The 13,636-nt window shown below is 38.9% G+C and overlaps 1 protein-coding gene across 1 annotated transcript in view; it reads right to left on the bottom strand.

The window, feature by feature from the left end:
* dnah2 (dynein, axonemal, heavy chain 2) overlaps positions 1-13,636 on the bottom strand; it is a 130,388-nt gene that overhangs the window by 110,349 nt on the left and 6,403 nt on the right. Inside the window, exons 6-9 of the mRNA XM_052562068.1 lie at positions 11,430-11,540; positions 8,509-8,747; positions 7,311-7,502; positions 2,517-2,674 (exon numbers count right to left, since the gene is read on the bottom strand). Of these exons, the coding sequence (XP_052418028.1) occupies positions 2,517-2,674; positions 7,311-7,502; positions 8,509-8,747; positions 11,430-11,540 (700 nt within the window). The remainder of the gene's footprint in view (positions 1-2,516; positions 2,675-7,310; positions 7,503-8,508; positions 8,748-11,429; positions 11,541-13,636) is intronic.

Here is a 13,636-nt window from a genome sequence, read left to right on the forward strand (position 1 = left end):
GTAGGTGAGTATTGGGGATTTTTCCATACCACTATTTTTTAATTAGTTGTTTAATGATTTTAATGGAACCGGAATCAGAACTGGAACTGTCAGGCGGAACCAGAACCAGAACTAACTATTTCTAATGATTCCCAACCCTAGTTATAAATCAAGAAATGTCAAGAGGATGTTGAAGGAATTTAAGGCAAAAGTACATATTCAGTCATCATTTGCTTTTTTGTTGATGTTGATTACTAATAATAATTCTGCAATTTTCTGGTACATCTGGTAGTTAGTTATTTAACCGTATTTACTGCATCTATAGTAAGAACCCTTGTACAGTGTTGTAAGAGAGGTGGAACACTGTATTCTTTTTGCTATCTGAACATCGGCTGTATTTTTGAGAGTGGGCTCAGCTACTCGACTGAACGATCGAAGATCCCTGTGTCTGCGGGGGCAAAACAAACTCTTTGCTTTTATCACAACAAATGAAGCCAACAGTCATAAACAACCAGCAGGCCCACTACACTAAAATATGATACAATCCAAAAAACCTGCAGGGTTGGGGTGAAAGTGAGAGACCTTAGGGTGTAACCCACTAAGAACATTGTGTTGTGTTTGGTTGACCGCACATTATTTTCCACGAAATACCTCTGGAGTCCCTCGCTGTTTTTAAAAGCCACAACTGAATGGCTGCATCCTGTAGGGAAGGCTTGCTTAGGAAATAAATGTTTCTTCTCTACAGACTATCCCTCCCACTGAATCAGTTACATTCAGCTTCAACAATACAGCATTTGCTACACTGTTAACATCTTTCAAAATCACAGCCACTATGAGTTATGCCATAGTTTACGGCAGAATGCTACGAAGCAGATGCTGCATTCTGCTGGGACATGATGAAACAGTATTGCAAAGTTTCACCACACCTAAAGAAGAAACGCAAACCTAAACCTAAGTGCAATAAAAAACTCCAGGAGATGACTCTGAGAGAGCTCCTTTCAAATGGATGCTGCAGTGTTCAGCCTCTGTCATTTGGCAGTAAGTTGCCATCACTTTGAAGAAGAAACTCTGTCATCGCATCGTAAAATGCTGTTCTTTTTAGCAGGAGGGCTGCAATCACGGAACAGCTTTGGCACTCTCATTTAGCAGCAGTATCATTTCCATTGCGAAAGGGAGAGAGCGTGAGCTCAAGAATTGTATGGAGAAGCTGAGATGGGTGGGTGGGTTAGGCAGAGCCAGTGATGGTGGAAATGACAGGGAGAGAAAGGGCCATAAAGCTGAAAGACAGAGAGGAGGGCGGGCAGTTAATAATATAGGCTTAAAGCATGCTCTCTATTAGCTACTGTATAGAAAGGAAGACCAGGTGCTGAAAACTATCTGTGTACAGCTGACTCAGACAGAAGAGAACTAGAAGAGAGCAAACATTTAGCTGACTATGAAACAGAATTCAGACTAGCTAAACAGAGGCTGTTGTAACAGGAAGATCTTTTTAAAGAAATCAATTATTACTCATAATCAGCTAGGATAGATTAAAATGATCAAATACCACAACAAAGACTTTTATATTGTTACAATATATAAAGAGTCAATTTGCAAAAACTGATAAACGCCACTTAAAAAAAGAAAAATTGAATGCTGTGTATTATTCTCTACATGCAGTATAGCGCGATCTGAACCCTAAACATGCTATCAGTAGCCTATTTTAAAATGATTTCATCATGTGTTATAGAATACTAGAAAACAATAGCTGCTAAAAAAATGAACTTTGTCATCACGTGAATAAAGTCCATTTTATTAAACATTTAATGGAAAACAGTTCTTTTAAATTAGAATTTAACACTTCTTACCATATTTCAGATCACATAAATGCAGCCTTGGTGAGCATAAGAGACTTCTTTTAAAAACATTAAATGAGCTTGCAAATTTGTAAGTCATATTTTAAAAATACATTCATTCTGAGACAAATGTATCTCCATATAAGTAGTATCAGTAATGCAGTTAACCATAGAAACCGTAGAAATGGTAAAGGTAAAAAAAAATAGTAATGGTCATATTTAGTAGTGCTAGTAATGTAGAGAAACATACTATCAGTTATCAAAGTAACAATATTATTTGCAGTAGTGGTCATTTTTGGATTAGTAGTGGTACAGTAGTAGTGCTTGGTGTAACGGCAGCGGCAGTAGCAAAAATGGCAGCTGCAGTGATAATACCAGGTTTAATAGTAGCAGTAATATTTGTACTAATAGTGGTTCTGGTAAAAGTGGTAACAGTAGTGGTGATGCTGACAAAACAGTACGGCACCCAGCAGAGTGTAAACTGAGATAAATCACTGAAGAAGCTTAATTATATTTGAAATGATACAGCACTCCATATGTCATTGCTGACCGTGGTAACTCACAGAGTTATGGTGTGTAAAGTGGATGGGTGCTGCTGTAATACAGTGCAATCACAGTGCAGTTCTAAGTGGTGTGTTCCTGCGCTTCAGGGAACAGAGAGAGAGAGAGAGAGACAGAAATTAAGATTGAGGGACACAGTACTTGTGGTGGAGCTGGGAGGTGTGTAGGTAGAGCTCTTTCCAGGCCAGGCAGCACCGGATACAGTCATCCAGAATCTGCTTGCTGGAGATCACATAACCCTGGAAGATCCTGTCCAGAGAAATCTCCCGACAGCACAGGCGGATGATCTCATTACTAATCTGCAATAAACAACAACACATGGTATAGATATGTAAATAAACCAGTGTGAATCTGTCTTTGTGTCAGCCTTATAACTGAGGATTTGCACATGAATGTTTGATGAGAGAACCGCACTGACTGTACCAAAGCAAGCACAGACAGGTGTGAGCCATAATGTGCTTCGCATTCAGGTGTAGATTAACCTTGAGTACAGAATTTGCTATGAATCAGACAAGATTTTCTCCTGTAAAAACCCTGGCTGTTATGCCTGGTGTCATTCAAACCTATGCACTCTACAAAAACAGAGATCGTTGTAAAGAAACGAGCAAAAAATAATGAAGAGAAGGTAACAAAGAAGAAGAAAGTTTAATTATCGCTGAAGATTTTTATAGTGGAGGATGTGAAATGACGATTCCCATTCATTCTCAGCTTCATCTGGCAGAAGAACCCCATACAGTGCTGAAACAACTGTGTGTGTGTGTGTGTGTGTGTGTGTGTGTGTGAGAGAGAAAGAAAGAAAGAAAGAAAGAAAGAAAGAAAGAAAGAAAGAAAGAAAGAAAGAAAGAAAGGACTACATGTGTATCTGTGGGAAAGGGAAAAAAATGTTTATGTGAAAGAAAGATGTGTGTGTGTGTGTGTGTGTGTGTGTGTGTGTGTGTGTGTGTGTGTGTGTCATGCTGCAGTAATGTGTACTACACGCTGATTACAGTGCCAGGCAAATTCCTGTTTTAATGAAGGAGGCACAAAACAAGAGGAAATTAAATTGATATGTAAATGACTCAAAATTCTCATTTAAGCAAAAGGTTAAGAGAGCCACAGAATTAAACAGCTTATGAGTTCCTAATATATTTATTTTTTTCATTCCTCTCTTTACAGAGTGAAAAAAAGAAGCTTCTGTAAATGAAGACAACACATGTCCCAACGCCTGCATCTCAAGAGATTTCTAAGGCCTTGTTCAATCAGAGACGTTTCTTCCATTTCTGTCACAGCAGCTCTTGAAAATCAGCAGAGAAGTGTGTCTTAACTTTGGCTTTCTTTGGGGAGCTGAGAGTAGGGTTAGGTGGACGTAGGAGGTAAGAATAGATGACAGGCACTGAGCTTTAAGAAACCCCGGCAGATGGTGTTTCATATCAGGGAATAGACAATGGGAAGCAAACAGCTTATGGAGCCATGAATCCCATGTACAAAATAACAATGAGCACATCAGTCTCAGAATGCCTGCACAATTATTACAAGTTATACTTTTGAAGGCCTTATGTATTTGAACCCTTTCTTTACCTCTGTTTTTCTATTGGTATTAAAGCGAAAGCACAACAGAGTCCAAAGCCCACGGCCCCTAGTGCTGGCTGATTGGAAAATGATATTAAATCCAATGTAGGCTCTACCAGCTCAGAGAAATAGGATGGGGTGGGGTGGGGGGTACAAACTAAAAACAAATAAAAGAAATGCTAAAGCCCTGAGGGAGAGACAAGAAAAGGTGGTCGTGCACACACACAAATCCACAAACATACACACACATCGTGACTCAAATGCCCTCTGATTGGAAATTATTAGCTAGAAACTGACTGGAAACCGAATCAAGGAAGCAAGTTCTGCTCCATGTCTTTTCTCTCTACCTCAGTTCTTTAAGCACAATAAAATGCTTCCCTGCTGAAATAATCAGTTTTTTAATGTTATTTTAATTCTTAGACAGGGAGAAACCGACTGAAAAAGAGTGCAAATACCGGGGCCCATTTCCCCTTCATTAAACACAGCTCTGCTAACATGCTACTGCATGCAGCCAATGACAACAAAGCACTGGGTGGACTTTACAGACCATTTAGATGTATTTGTTTATGGGTGTTGATAGAAATCACCATTAAACTCTGATTTTAGAACAGTTTCCTCAATTTATTCTAAAATGTTTCATTTCACGTTTGGTCAGGGAAGTTGATCCCCCATCAGCCCTATAGGACCGTCTGCCAAATCTATGAACTACGTACAAGACTCAAGTCAGTGAGCATTAATGGACCTTAGCAGGTGATTTAAACTCACAGCACATTCATGGCACGGTGAAACTGCCATGAGAAAAATGGCAACGTTATTTCGTAGAATAACAGTAAAAACATAAAAACCTCCACAGTGAGAGCCTATATCAGTTGTAGGAATCTTTCACTCAGGCAAATAGAAATTCAATTTTCCAGCAGAAAAAAATGCTTGTAAACTGATGAAGGCTCTTTTTCATTGTAGGAGAAGAGAACTTTCGTTTACTTCAAAAATCATTATAACATAACTTAAGCCATTTTCATGGCATAAGCACTGATCTAACACAATAGAACTTTTCAAAATAGATAGTCTGTGTATCTGACAAGGTAAGAACAAAGTGCAGAGAGCTCAATTGACTGAACTGCAGGTATTTGGACTGGGTAAGAGTGTGTAAAGAATTACAGTATTGTAGATGAACAGAAGTACTTTTCTGGCAGACTAAAGCCCTTTTCACACTACACGTTGGACCCGGAAAATTGCCGGATTGCCTTCTGTGTGCATGTAAAAAAAAAAAAAGTCCCGGGATTGATTCTGGGAATGACCACAGGTTGGGGACCTAGCAACATTTCCGGGTTCAGTCCCGGAATGAGCTCTGTGTGAACAAAAGCCAGAACCAATGCTGTAAAGGGTGTGTCGTAGGGATGACGCATGTTATCGTGCAACTCTTTTACTGGGTGTTTTGGAGGCAGATCAACATTCGGTGTGAATGAACGATCCGGGAATAATACGGGAACAATTGCTGGGACCCATTACCCGTGTATTATCCGAGGCTTAAAAGAATGGTTCTAAACACAGTATATCTGTTTTTTTTGGTTGAGGGTTGGTGCTGCAATGTCCAGGAGAGCTTGTGTTAAAAAGGTAATTTACCCCAAAATTTAAAATCTGAATTGAAAATAAAATTCTGAAGAATATTTTAAATGTTTTTGTCTACACATTGAAATTCAAAGGGGTTTGAAACAATACTGTACCATGTTAACTTTTATTGCATAGGAAATCCATTTTAAAACACACTAAATACTACGGATAAAAATTTTAATTGTTAAAAACGTAAAGTTAAAAACTTTAACTTAGTCCCTGCTTGACATTACATTGATTATATTTTAGGTAAATGATTTAGTTTCTTCTTAGTTTTGCTATCAGTAATGTACATTTGGGTGTGTTGCATTTAGATAATGTTTAATATGTATTGCAAGTATTGGCCATGTTTAATGGACATGCATCTTACAATGAACTCAGATTCATCATTTGGCTTTTTATTGTACCAATAGTATTATTACGGTGGTGGTGGTGAACTATATTTTATAATAAAAAGCAGATTTTGGTTCTTCAAGTAGATTGGTATGTTAACATTATCATAATCACTTTAAAATAAAATGATGGTTGTTAATTACATGCATCTCCTAACACCCGGAAACACGGTCACTTTTTACAGTGAATTTCTGGCAACCATAGATTTTTTTAGATATAACTTTAACAGGATATCGATATTTTATGGTCTCTTTTTTTGTGCTCCACAGAAAAGAAAAGGTCAGACAGAATTTCAATGCTAGGTGAACTATCCCTTAAAGTTTGAAACAAACGGGAAAAGATTGTCTAGACTTGAACTCATTCAGCACATGCAAGTCAAAGGTGCATATGTGACCTCAGAGAATATAAAGGCCCCCTGGAAAACAATTGCGAATTCAATGTGGGCATTTCAGCATGTGCGCACAATCTCACCCCTCAGGAAACAATTAGACCAAATGTTTTTGTAGCAGTCCGATTTGCCTTGATGTGTTTTTTCAAAGAAGAGAATGAAAGAGAGGAAAAAAGAAAAATGAAACAGACAAAAAAGAGAGGGAAACAAAGTGGTAGTGGTACCATGTGATTCCAGCAGAGGAAGGGTCAGAGCGTAATTACAGAAGGTTAAACGGTTTCCCTGATGCTCTCAAGGAGCCAAGGATGGAAATGAAAAGCAAGTGAAGCGATGCGAGCGAGTGGCGTAGAGACGCAAGGCCCCGCTTCTCTGATCTGAAGAACACGTGTTACATGTGCTACACGACTGCGGCTGATGGCTTATCTATGTGGCGGAGCCCAAAGCAATCCGAACTTTGATGTACAGGAAGCAGAAGAGGGGGATGTGGAATCCAGGCAGTAGGTACTAATACGACTGTACAGGTCTGTGCGAGTGGATGTAGGAAAACCTCTGAGCATGAGAGCTTAGCTGATTCATACACAATTATGCATGAAGTGATTGATCTGTGAGCCTAGACAAAGGGTTGTGCATAACAACAAAAAGGTGCAGTTGATCAATCTTCATTGTCAGGGCACTGAAAATCAATTCACTCGATGATATCATAAAAGGGTAACCTATCTTATAATGTATCACTTTACTCAATCATTCTGCACAGGGGATTTGCATTTGTAGAAGGTACATACGATGCAATAATACTAAAACAGGATTACATATCCAAAATATAGCATTTTAACATTATCACATGAGCAATTGCGAGCTTTTAATACAATAAACAACAAGTTAATATTGAGTAACTTCGAACTAAATATTGTTAGTTCCTGCCAGTTTGGAGTCATGCGTTGTGTGTCTCTGAACAAACAAACAATATTAGCATTCCTGAATTAAAAATTAGTTACCTTGCATAATAGAGCAGTGATCCTGTCACGGGTGTTGTAGTAGCTGGAGTTGATCCATATCACACGGATGAGGTTAAGGATGTGAGCTAGTTTGGGTGCAATCTCACGAGGTTTCAGCTGAGCCAGCTCCTCACATGGCTCTTTCAGTAGGGACAGGAAGGAGACGTTTGACTGAGCCTGCAAAGTACTATCCTGGAGAAAAACAAAAATCTATTTTACTTCAGTGTTGGAAAATAGATATGACCAAAATAAAGAATGTTAACTATATCCTTAGGCAGACAGACAGACAGATAGATAGAATTTAGATAAACATTCTTGAATTTTGTTATAAAAAAATTTGAGATAAACATTCGTTTACTGTAAAATACAGGATTTGATGAACATGCTTCTCACAAATTTAGCACTACCTAAACCAGGTCACATCATTGAGAACAACACCTTCACTTTGCCCTGATTTCACTCATCTAAAGTCAGTTTGGCACCGTTAAGGTTAACTTCAGTGACATCCGAATAAGCTTAAAGGGTTTTAGCCCAGTGGGACTTGTTCTTGGATCAACACCCTTTGTTGACTGCCGCCATACACAATGGCTGTTACGGGGCAGCGATCAGGCACACAGCTGACTCTACAACACCATTATTACAAGCAGCCATGGGTGCCCCTGAAGGTCAAATAGGCCTGATGCTTAATTATTTCACTCTGGTCACATTGATTTTTTTAGAGGCTTTGGAGATTGTATGAAATGAAGGACGGCAGTTGCTCTATCCTTGCAGTTTTGCACAGTATGAAGCTGGAGGCATAACAATCAGAAAAAAAGGACAGGTGTCCTCCACACTGATGCAGGACTAGCTTCCTCAATATTGAGTCATTATAAGAACAACCAGAAACTGATCCAAAATCAGTGTTAAGGGGCAACAAGGGTGGGACACTAAGTGCTGAAGTAGAGCTGACAGACATGCTCCATCTCCCGTTGAAATGAGAAGCCAGGTCAACTCGTAATAGCAAAGCCCGAATGTGAGACGGCCTCATTTCCGAGGGGTGAGGAGAAGCCGTTCAGAAGCCGCATATAAATCATCAACAGACAGAGAATGTTCTTGTTCAGCCCATTAAACCTCGGCTCAATTCCTGCCATGTAGCCCCACACATATTTTCACACACCCATGGACACACACACACACACATGTAGATGCTCAGCTCTACCTGGATCTGCTTGGCTAGTTTACAGAAGGGTGGGATGTAGGTTGACGTGTAGAGCTGCAGAATCGCCTGTATATGACAGACTCCAGGTTTCTGCAGCTGCTTACTAATGCTGTCCAGATCAGCACAGCGGCTCTTCCAGAAAGAGATCTCCTCCAGGAGGCCCGAGGTGTCTCCTATGTCACTCACAGGTTGAGCGCTCAGCACTGCTTTTATTTGACGTGTCCAGTGGATCATCACCACTGGTAGACAGAAAGAGAGAAAAAGGGGTTTGTGAGGAGCTATATTTTCTATTTATTCAAACCAGCAATTCGGCACTGAATTTCTGGCCACAGAATTCAGCAAAAAAAAATAAAAATTAAACCATTATTCAAAAAATTCTACACACCCTTGCATGATCTTTTATTAAATACATTAAATATTCCATTACATTTTGGCTAATTGGCTAACTACAAATGGTGTAGTACACTTCTATCATCCAGTATTTGACTATTTAAAATGTAAACTACTTGACAATTCTAGAATATTAAAAAGTGTGTATTCCATCCCATAATGGAGTGTGATGTGGCTGTGGATGACTACTCTGCTCCCAAAAACTCCCTCGAAACTCACTTCAGAGGCATCTTTTTGAGGACATGGATGAAGGTCAAGTTCACCCTCAAGAACATCTCAATGCATCCCACTGGTAATGCTAATTTTCAAATCTACTGCTATTGGGTATTTTGGCTGTGACCAGCTTATATTAACCACAATTAAATGACTATTTAGGGATAGTTCACCCAAAGATGGAAATTCTGCTATCTTTCTATGTTTCTGGGCCTTGAACGTGGTAGTTCTGTTGGTGTCTATGCAAGGTCAGAAAGCTCTCAGATTTCATCCAAAATATATTAATTTGTGTTCTGAAGACAAACAAGGCTATTACGGGTTTGGAACAAAATGAGGGTGGGTAATTAATGACAGAATTTTCATTTTTGGGGTGAACTCTCTTTAACAGTAATTTAATGCTGGTTAATATAAGCTGGTCACGGCCAAAATGCAAAATAGCAGTAGATTTGAAAACAAGCATGGGATGTGATGTGATGAGATGCTCTTGAGGGTGAACTTGACCTTCAGCGTCCATGTCCTTAAAAAGATGCCTCTAAACTGAGATTCGATGGCGTTTCAGGAGCAGAAGATGAACGTTATGCCTTACAGGTTTGGAACGACACGGGGTTAGTATTTAATGACAGAATTTTCATTTTTGGGTGAACTATCCTATCAACTAACAGCTAAATTTTGCAGTGCCTCTGCATTACATACAGCAATAGCCTACAGTAAATCAATGCCTATACCTGACAACATGACCCAAAAACTCATCTAACAGCCAGAGCAAGTCATTAAAGTTTGACAAAGGACTACAAAAACAATACAAACAGAAATTATATTCTAATTTGTGGTCAGTAAGACTTTGTTTGTTGTTGTTGTTTTTAATATTTAAACTTTTACAAAGCAAGGAGCCATTGAATAAATAAAAATGGCAGTTTAATAATAAAACAAGACTAAAAGGAAATTCTTTTGAACTTTCAAAAGATAAAATTTTCACAATAAGCATTTAGTTCCCTAATATAATATTCAGTAATAATATTTCAAAATATTGATCAAATATTTTTGATCAAATAAAAGAATCTTTGGTGAGCATGATAGTCTTTTAAAAACTTCACAGACAGAAAAATCTCACAGACTTTTGAACGGTATATATTAATATCTATTAATCCTGGCTCACACTACAGTATTTTTAGCCCGATTTAGCCACGATTTCCCCCTCCCGAGAATCGGAGCAAACATCTTGATGAGCACCTCGATCTGACCCAATGTTCGGCGTGGATGATTTGGTAGTGTGAGGCATTCACAGATCGAATCTTGCACCTCCCGATCTGCTCGCACACAAATCGGGGCAGCCCTGATTATCATCCATCATGTTTGATATGTAGGATTTAAATCGGCATGATGATGGCTATATGATTACGTCAGTACTTTCACAGCCAATGCACAAAACAGCTGATGAATGTCTTCGTTGGATAGTAGAGACAGAGGAAACTGTTTCTTGACATTGTGTAGTAACACGACAGTCTGTATAATTTGTCGAAAACTTATCACAACTGTAAGGAGAAAGAGAAGCGCTGGAGTGAAATCGCCTCAGTTTTGAGTGCAGAAAGCTACTAGCACACAAAAAAAATCATCTTCCTCTGGCATGATAATTTGCAGTGTGTGATGAGTCACGATGTTCAAATCTTGTACTGTGCGCATGTTTAATATTTGAGGGAAGATAATCTGCAAAGATTCTCCTTATGTGTGTGCTGCTACCAGACTTCAAAATCGGTTATGATGTTAAAACTCCTGTAGTCTGAGCTCGGCTTTAAACAAAGCCTGTATAAAGAAAGGGCACCTTCCAACCTCTTGTTGACTTTAAGGCAGTGGAAATTTAATAAAATCATTTGGAAGACAAACAGTCTCTGCTCTGCTGCCTGTTGTAAAAGACCCTGAGTGTAGTATCATTCATACCATGTCCTGTTTTTTTGTTTTTTTTTGCTCAAGTTAGCTTCTAAAATGTCTTTTTGTCCAACACCTCCAAATGCCCCAAGTACGTCCCTTTAACCCTGGACCCCTCCAGGACCACCAAATTGAATAAAGACTCCTTTAACTGTCTTAGAGCAGCATGGCAGTATTGAATTGAATTAGCCCTTTATTTTTGCCCTTCAGCTGTGGTTACTGTGTAAATCACACTCACAGGCTCTAGCCACGGACTGTCACGGTAGATGTAATTTCCTGCATATGGCAACTTATGTACTTTTCACACTGTTCATTCCACACAGTCCACTCGAATCAAAAATATTTACACACCCATTTACACACACAAGCACCCATAGACACGACCACGGTCTTACTCTCTAGTCGTTGCACCAGACTCTTGTTGGTGACAGCCTCCTCTGGGCGGTGCTGCAGAGCCTCCAGAGGGACGTACAGCACAGTGCTGCCCAACAGTTTAAATCTGCTGTCTGTGAAAAACAAAAACAATAGTAACATCAGTAATCCGATCAGTGCAAGTCATCCATAGTACAGCACAGCACATCATCACATCTCATTCTTACTGCTACACACAGCAAAGCTATCCCATATTGTAGTGCTTTGCATGTTGGTGAAATGAATCAACACAAGAGCATAAAAGGGAAACACAATAAAAGTTTACTGCTATGCTCTTATGCCTGTGTGGCACGTGTCAACCATCACAAACGTTTTTTACAACTTCTTTGTGGTTTCTACAGTATCCACTGCTCCTTCCATGCTGGACATCGAAACAATTCTTGCTGCAGCCACTTTAACAAGCATTTAAAGAGTGAAAGGCAGATAAAAGATAATAGAGGTCTGTCACATAAAATCTTTGGAAGGAGAAGTCTGATGGAGGGAGACAGAAGAAAGAGCGAGATTCAGAAAGTGTGTAGCATATTGAGAGATGAAAAGATTAAAAGGAACAAGGCCAATGTGTACAAATTCGACAAGCTGCTTCACTCTGTGACGGCAGTTATGAGACACAGAAATAAAAAGAGTGGAAGAACACAATGACAGCATTCGATTGGCCTTTACAGCGAGAACAAAGACAAGCAAACGGGATACACCAGAGGGAAAATAATGAGACATCAAAAAATAAATAAAATAAAATATAGCCAGAAAGCGAATGAGTCAGCTTGCTGAGATGAGAAATAATGTGCATGTGTGTGTGTACTTGTGTGTCTAATCATTTAGCATATGTGGCGTTTTTGTGTAGGAGTGGGTATACAGTGTCTATATTTATTCAGTACAAATTCCAGACCAAATTCTTCAGCTTTGGTAAATGAGAGACGAATTGGCAAGGCTTTACCTCACGGAGTAAGAATGAACTGAGCCTGTGATGTTATTTTTGGAAAAGGCATGGCTAACATCAATATACCTGTGGCGCCTTACTCACTTCTTTCAATTGTAACCTGAATTCCCTCTGAGTTACACCATTTTAAGCAGCTGAATACATCACTTAAGAGCACGTTGTGACCTCACTGTTATTTGTTAGCTTAATTAAAACAGATACAAGGTAAATTTGCGGTATGGCAAATTTATTGAACCATTTTTCCATACATCTTTAATAACTTCAAAAATGTATTTCTTGGCACCCAGTCTTACCGCATCAAACATGATCTACAGAATTATGTGCTAAAAGAGGAGAACCAAAAGGCGAATTGTTAAAATTGTCGAACGGGTTTCTGATTACCCAGGAGCACTGCAGCACTGCCTTTCCCCATGTAAGAAGAGCCTGTGATTGGTGGCTGTGTTATTTCTGTTTAGTCAGAGTCGTGCTGCTCTGGGTGATGTGGGTGTGCTGATTGGACTGATGAGCATAATAATTGAACCATCACAGTGCTCCACTGTGCCTGGTGATTACCTCTGAATGGCTGACGGAGGAGAAGCTCAGTCAGATTGCAAAAAAAAAAAAAAAAAACACAAAAGCACTGATTCTGAATCAGCTACGCCTGTTTAGCTGAAGGAGAGCAAATCAAAATACAAAATGTAAATGTGATCTCAGGTCAGTAGTGCTTGGGTTGAGCTTAATGTGAAAGAAACATATATGAAGAAAGTCGCTGACTGCAGTGTGGATGAAATGAAGGATCAATAACACAGTGAATGTGAATTGAAAGAGAAAGTGGTAGTAAATGAGAGGTCAGTGCACTTCAGTGAGCATGTAAATAATAAAGCACCCAGGCTGCAGCGCTCTACTTTCATTATTTTTGTTTTAAGGAAAAATAATATTTTGCACAAAATGTGTTACAAAAAGTAACTTTTATAAGAGTTTGAGACATTAATCAAAGACTGTATGTACTTCAGGCAGCTCCTTACTATACATGCACTGTAATAAATGATTTTTCAAAACTGTAGATAAAGATTACTGGAGTATGTATTATAAGAAAATAATCTTTCAGGCTTTCTACTTAAAAAAGTTGTGTTTAATTCAATTTGTTAATTGTTTCTCTTCAAAATTCTTTGTGAAATTTACAATTTATGAGAAAACAAGTTTTTGAAAAAAAATTCCCCAATGTACACGATTTTAAAACCGCCAAGACACCCT

This window comes from Carassius gibelio, chromosome B7 (genome assembly GCF_023724105.1).
Source record: "Carassius gibelio isolate Cgi1373 ecotype wild population from Czech Republic chromosome B7, carGib1.2-hapl.c, whole genome shotgun sequence".
NCBI lineage: Eukaryota > Metazoa > Chordata > Actinopteri > Cypriniformes > Cyprinidae > Carassius > Carassius gibelio.